Raw genomic sequence first — 6,359 nt, forward strand, 5'->3', positions numbered from 1 at the left:
ATGTGGCAACCTAACCAAAAAAACAGAACTCAAATCAGCTGACTCAGAGCATCACCTGGTGGTAATTTCGGGAACTTTTTGATCAAGGTATGTTATGTCGTTGGTAATGGACGTATATCATATCTTGTACTATTTTTGGTCGCATTACAGGTCAGGTCGCATATATATAGGCTACGTTTACACCGTATGCTTAGTCCGCGGCCTATACAATAGATGTCCTTGTTTATCCTGGAAGTTAAACAAAGACATCTATTGTATAGGTCGCGGACTAAGCGCACGGTGTAAACGTAGCCATAAAACGGTTGCAAAACTGTTGAGTCTGCTGAACGCAGCCAATAAACAGTACTATAAAAAAAAACACGTTTAAAACATGTTTTTTACCAACCCTGGCTGTAACTGACTGAAACATGCGGCGAGTCCTTTTGATTAGACAATCGATGTAAAAGATAAGGTGATTATTGCGGCGATTAAGGAGGTATTTTAAATTTTAACTGCTTTTAACCATTTTCTTGTTGTATTATAGCGTTTTTTATTTGTTGATTCGATCCGACTTTGAGTCGACGTTCTTTTATATAAATAAGAATTAAGATGTTCTTTTTATGTTCTACAACAGTTGGAAACGTAATTGTTATTGTAGTTTTGTAAGAAACGGTAATTATTCAGAATACGAACTGCATCTCCAATCTTGATGAAATTAGGCTCATTCGACGCGTTTTTGCTCGAAACGAAAGAATCTGGCAAAGAAAAGCGTCGTTCTGTCCCGTGAACCGGGATATCAAGCGTTAAAGTTGACTTTTTTTAGGTTAGGAAAACTGTCAGACTGACGAGATACAGAGCTATGTACGAATATTTTGATCACATGCGCATGCGCGTGGCGACGCACGCCGCTAAATTTGAAACGAGTAAAGTACGCCACTGTTGTTAACTGTTCAAGATTTATATCAATCTGATATTGTCTCAGTACAGACTAATGATGACATTATAATCATGATGACTATAATGATGAAATTATAATCATGCATTTATATGGAGGAACATTGTATTACCGTTTTCCATTGCACCATGCTTCAATTATGTCATTGTTAACATGAGATTGTAGTATAATTTTAATTTAATTTTATTTCAACATTGATAAGGATCCGATAAGGAAACGTCTGTTCTTTGTTCTTTATTTGTCTTTAATTTATCACTCATTGTTTATAGCAGACATTAAAGTGTTTTTTATTATTATGATATTTATATTAATAATTTAACTCACAATGATTAACCTTTGGCTCGTAGCTCTATTTCCTTTCGAATTTTTGTATCAATCTAATCTACATTGTAAATTAATTAACATCGAAGTTTTATATTCAAAGTAAATAATGATTTTATTGTTAAATAATAGCTCAATTAATGTGATAAGATACAATGTTTAATCGAACAATCAATGAACTCTAGAATGAACATAGCAAACTCCGAGACAAAAAGACAATATTTATTATTAAGGAGATTCTCGCGCTACTTCCTAGTCAATAGATGGTTTGTTCATAATAATATGTAAAACAATTAAAATAATGGAATAAAAAGATTACTAACAATATTTTATGCCATTATACATAATTATTGTTAATTTTATATGTTGCTAAACATTTTCAAAATGACACAATAAAAGTTGTAAGATGCTCGTTTGATGTATACACATCGTCCATTTGACATATATTCTAGCTTTTTTCATTGAAGAATATAAATTTCTTGTAAACTGTACGGTTAGTTTAAATGAAACTTTGCGAGAACAAACTTAAATGTTTACTTTATAATTATAACGATTTTTAAATTGCTGTCTTATACGCAAGTGTCTCAATTTAAAAAAGAATAACTACAGAATAAGGTTATACTTTCAACTTGTAATGTAAAATTCTATAAATTTAGAATTAAATATCTTCAAAATGGTAAAAGTCAATGAAATTTTTTCTAGATATTGATATTATTAACTTTTATATTACATGTATATTATAGATTCATCAAACGCAAGAACCTCCTTAATCTGATATCGAGTTTTATAATAATAATAATCTTATACATCAATATATAATAGAAAAATCTTACCAATATCTTATTAATTATTTTAATTTTATCTTCTATCTCTGCATAAACATAACAGAAAAGGGATAACAGGAGAGAACATAACAGAAAAATAATAGTAAAGGGTAAAATAACAATTCTTTAGAATACTATTCTCTACTTTAAAAACAAATTCTTTGCTTTAAAAATGTTAGATCTAATTTCAATTCATATAAAGGGTAATTGTTTTTATACCTGTTCTACAATAGCCATAAACGTTGTTCTAAGTAGTTGTACTTGTAAGAATTAACTAATTACAATCGAATATTCTTTATGTAATCGACTTGATTGATCAATTCTGCTTACAACTACGCTTTCCACTATTACAGAATAAGCAAGAGCTGCGAAAGAAGAGTTAAACAGTTAAATTATGCAAGAAATGCAACTAAAAAGATCATAGATTTGGAGTCAGTACATTAAAAATGTTATTAGAGTATACTATCAGTTCAGAACTGTCTTCGAAAAAGAACAAACCTTTTGATCCAGCAAACACCAACTATTAGTAACATGACTTTAATAATTTAGACACGATGTTATCAAGATATCAACAGAAAAGTGATAGAAAGCAATTTACTTGGGAGCAAATGACACAGGCCAAAGAACATATTGCTGCAGGCAATAGTGTAAAAGCTGCAGTTCAAGTCGTGGGAGCATGTGAAGCAACATTACGAAAGAGATTAAAAGAAGTGAGTTCATTTTATTTCCATAGGCTTGTTTTTGTACTAAATTATTAATTATCTTCGCTTAGGCTTAGGCAACTAGATTAGGATATTTAGATGAAACTTTATGCTATCTCCTTTTCAGGGGACAGTGCCATTAAATTTAGACAGATTAAAATCAAGCTTTTCAACAGAAGAGGAGGAAGCTTTGGTCAAATGGGTAAAAATCATAGATGATACATTTTATGGAGTGTCAAAAAAACAGTTAATGGACATTGTGTATCAATATGCTGAACATAACAATATTTCCCATAATTTTAACCATGAAAAACAAATGGTACGAGAAAAATGGATCAGAGACTTGTCTGTGAAATATAGATTAACTTTACAACGGCCAGAGAAGTGTTCAGGAAGTGTCATTAGGTTCAGTAAGATTCACTTTGAAAAGTTCCATGACAATCTAAAAAGAATTCTAGAAGAAAATCCTGAACTTAATGCCAGTCGTATCTATAATATGGATGAAAGTAACATATCAACAATCTTTAATAAATTTCCAAAAATAGTGTTATCTGAATGTAAATGTTTAGGATCAAAAATAGTGTCTCAAAGTCGTATACTGTCACTAACTGCAGTATGTTGTATGAGTGCCGCTGGCTACTATGTTCCACCTGCTCTAATCTTTCCTCGAAAAAAGTTTAAGCCAGAATTTTGTAAGAGAGCACCACCGAATACTTTAGGTATGACATCTGATTCTGGCTCTATAAATTCAGAACTATTCGTAACCTGGTTAAAACACTTTACAAAATATGTGACGGCATCTCGAGATAGACCAGTATTACTCGTATTGGACAATCATATATCTCATTGCAGTTTGCCAGCAATTAATTATTGTCAAGAGAATGGCATCATTTTATTAGTTTTACCTCCATACGCTAGTCATAAACTACAACCACTTGAAATAGTCTTTTTTGGATCACTAAAAAAGTTCATGGCAGAAGAATGTGATCGATTGATATTGCAGCCCTCTGGTCGATTGATAACAATTTATCAAATAGGAGAGATTTTTTGCACAGCTTATCACAAGGCTACATCTATTGACGAAGCAATTAAAGCGTTTAGAGATACAGGAATTTTCCCTCAGAATCCCTTTGCTTTTCGAGAAGAAGACTTCATGCCAGCCTCACTTACCAAGAAACAATCAATCAAGCATCCAGAAGATAATAAGTTGGTAAGTCTGAAGACACAATCATAAGCGCCGACTACAGGGAGGCAGACCACATTTTGCCCCCCCAATAATTTTATTGGGGGAGGGCAATGCCCCCTTAATAATTTGTATCTTTTGGTTTTTTAACAAACATATGTTATACATAACGTTGACGCGGTGAATTAAAAGTAGTGATGCTCGCGCTGGCACGTCGTCTGCTGTCCTAGGGTGCCTTCCAAAAAGAGATGGTGTAATGACACAGTGTATCATTACATTCTTTGTTGTTCGCCAGTGTTAAACAAGGATGAGATAATTATTGTGTTATACTGATTGTGAGTCGCTTGTTGAGGCGTGTTTTGATTTCCATTAGAGTGCTCCTCGGATGTCATTTCATCCTTGTTTAATGTTTGTTAAACAACAAGGATGACATGACACCCGGGGAGCACCCAGGTGGGAATCCGAATATACCTCTGGAAGGAATCCCTAGTGTACCTGCACATATATATACACGTACCAGAGAGAAACCTGAGAGAGGATATGAGTGCCTTTTTCCTGTAACCGCAAAATACCTTGTGCACTACAGTCTTCTGAAAAAGTGGATGTCAACTACACAACATTATTCATTTTTTTTGCAATACTCTTGATGGAAAAAGAATCGTTAAAATCGTTAAAATTTTTACTAATTCGATAGATTTTAGTTATTTCAATGATTTATTTCTATCAGTAGCACCGCAAAAAAGTGGACGTTGTGTTCCCCCTAATATTTCTTGATGCCTCCCCCCGATATTTTTCGCAAGTCGGTGTCTATGGACAGAATAGGTGTAGTAAGCCTTAATAAGCCTTAAAAAATCCAACAATCACAATCGATTATTCTCTTCATATCTAACTGTGATTAGCCAATATATTACAGCTTAAAACTTACTACAGCGGTTGTACTCAATGTACCTAATTATTGAGCTATTGTCTGAATTCTAATTCTTTTAATATTTAAAATTTTATAGAAAAAAATATTAGCGTTTAGAGAAATAAAACAAAATTTATCTTAAAGAGAAAAAAATTATTACATTAAAGTATAAAAGTAACTAGATTAAAGCAGTAAAAGATCCTTAAGGCCAGCCGTCTTTAATAATATCTTATTGGTGACTCTAATTATATTAGGCTTGGAAAATTCGTTTCAAATTTTGTGCTCTGCTTTGCCGTGGTAAGCAATCAATGAGCACGAAGTGCTCCAAGTGGTCCAAGCGATTTTGTGTTAGAGTCCTTAAAAATAAGAGGCTGTGCATAATAGAAGAAATATTACGAACAGGAGTAAGTATTAAGATTTCAATCTATCTCAGAAATTAATTTCATCGGACTATACGATTTCTAGTAGATTGAAATCTTAATGCTTATATTTTTTTCTATTTCTATGGCCATATAGGTCTACAATCTTGTTTTAAGGAGTCCGTAAAGCCGTAAGAAATTAGGTGACGACTGAACATGTTGGGTGGAAAAATGAAGAATCAAAAGGACTTTTGCAAATGATCCTGTATTGCTTCCAGCGTAACTTCACGGCTTTACAGACCTTGATTGATATCCTCTGTGTATGAAGATGCTGCATCACGCTCTACACAATTTAGAGGTGGTGTGGAAAGTTCAAAGCTGATGATTTCAACATGGAATACTACCTTTGCTCTGGCAGGTCTCAGAAGATTGATGAAACTTCTAAAGGACTTCATGCGCAAAAATCCGCGATTATTATTAAACTCGCCGTCATTCTGCATAATTCCGTTTCCATCGTGCAAAACTATCTGACAAATCTGGTAAATAGCTACAGTGACCATATTTTCTTAGAGAAAATAAAGGATCTGAAAATTTTTAGTACTTTATTTCTAAATATTTCCAAACTAGTTGGTGAACTGTCAGAAGTCTACGCACTAATTTCTGAAATTTTCTTGCACAGTATACCTGAGGTCAAGATTGAGTAAATTAATTTTTTTTTTTTAACTAAGTTAAGTTAAAATTCACAGCTTTGAAAATTTAACTTAATTAAAATACAAGTTAATCCATAATGAAATTAATTGAATTAAAAATTAAATTAATAAAAAAACTAATTGAAAAGTTAAAAATTAAATTTGATACGAACAACAACAAAAAAAAAAGAAAAAAGAAAAAATTTGACCATCCCGGTAAAAAATTTTTTATACATTAATATGTATAAATATGTATAAACATACATAAACACGCATAAATATTCATAATCATAAATAATTATACATGAAATATGTCAATACATCTTTCTTTCTTTTGTAAAATTATTTTTTAGTGTACTAAAAATAATAATATTGATAAAACATCAAAAATAGTTAATGGGACTATTTTCGCATTGTTTGTTTTAGAAAAAATCAAGTTTG

At 32.0% G+C, this 6,359-nt stretch overlaps 2 protein-coding genes across 2 annotated transcripts in view; both read left to right on the forward strand.

The window, feature by feature from the left end:
* The first annotated feature begins 391 nt into the window (after positions 1-391).
* On the forward strand, positions 392-3,251 carry LOC108725755 (uncharacterized). The gene is made up of 4 exons (XM_018452960.1): positions 392-475; positions 2,433-2,789; positions 2,908-3,185; positions 3,239-3,251. The coding sequence occupies exons 2-4, from the start codon at positions 2,634-2,636 to the stop codon at positions 3,249-3,251; spliced, it is 447 nt and encodes a 148-aa protein (XP_018308462.1). The 5' UTR covers positions 392-475; positions 2,433-2,633.
* LOC108725880 (putative uncharacterized protein FLJ37770) overlaps positions 3,252-6,359 on the forward strand; it is a 7,774-nt gene continuing 4,666 nt past the window's right edge. Inside the window, exon 1 of the mRNA XM_018453158.1 lies at positions 3,252-3,990. Within this exon, the coding sequence (XP_018308660.1) occupies positions 3,277-3,990 (714 nt within the window). The 5' untranslated portion in view covers positions 3,252-3,276. The remainder of the gene's footprint in view (positions 3,991-6,359) is intronic.

Source organism: Mycetomoellerius zeteki, unplaced genomic scaffold, assembly GCF_001594055.1.
Source record: "Mycetomoellerius zeteki isolate Tzet28-1 unplaced genomic scaffold, Tzet1.0 scaffold110, whole genome shotgun sequence".
Taxonomy (NCBI): Eukaryota; Metazoa; Arthropoda; class Insecta; order Hymenoptera; family Formicidae; genus Mycetomoellerius; species Mycetomoellerius zeteki.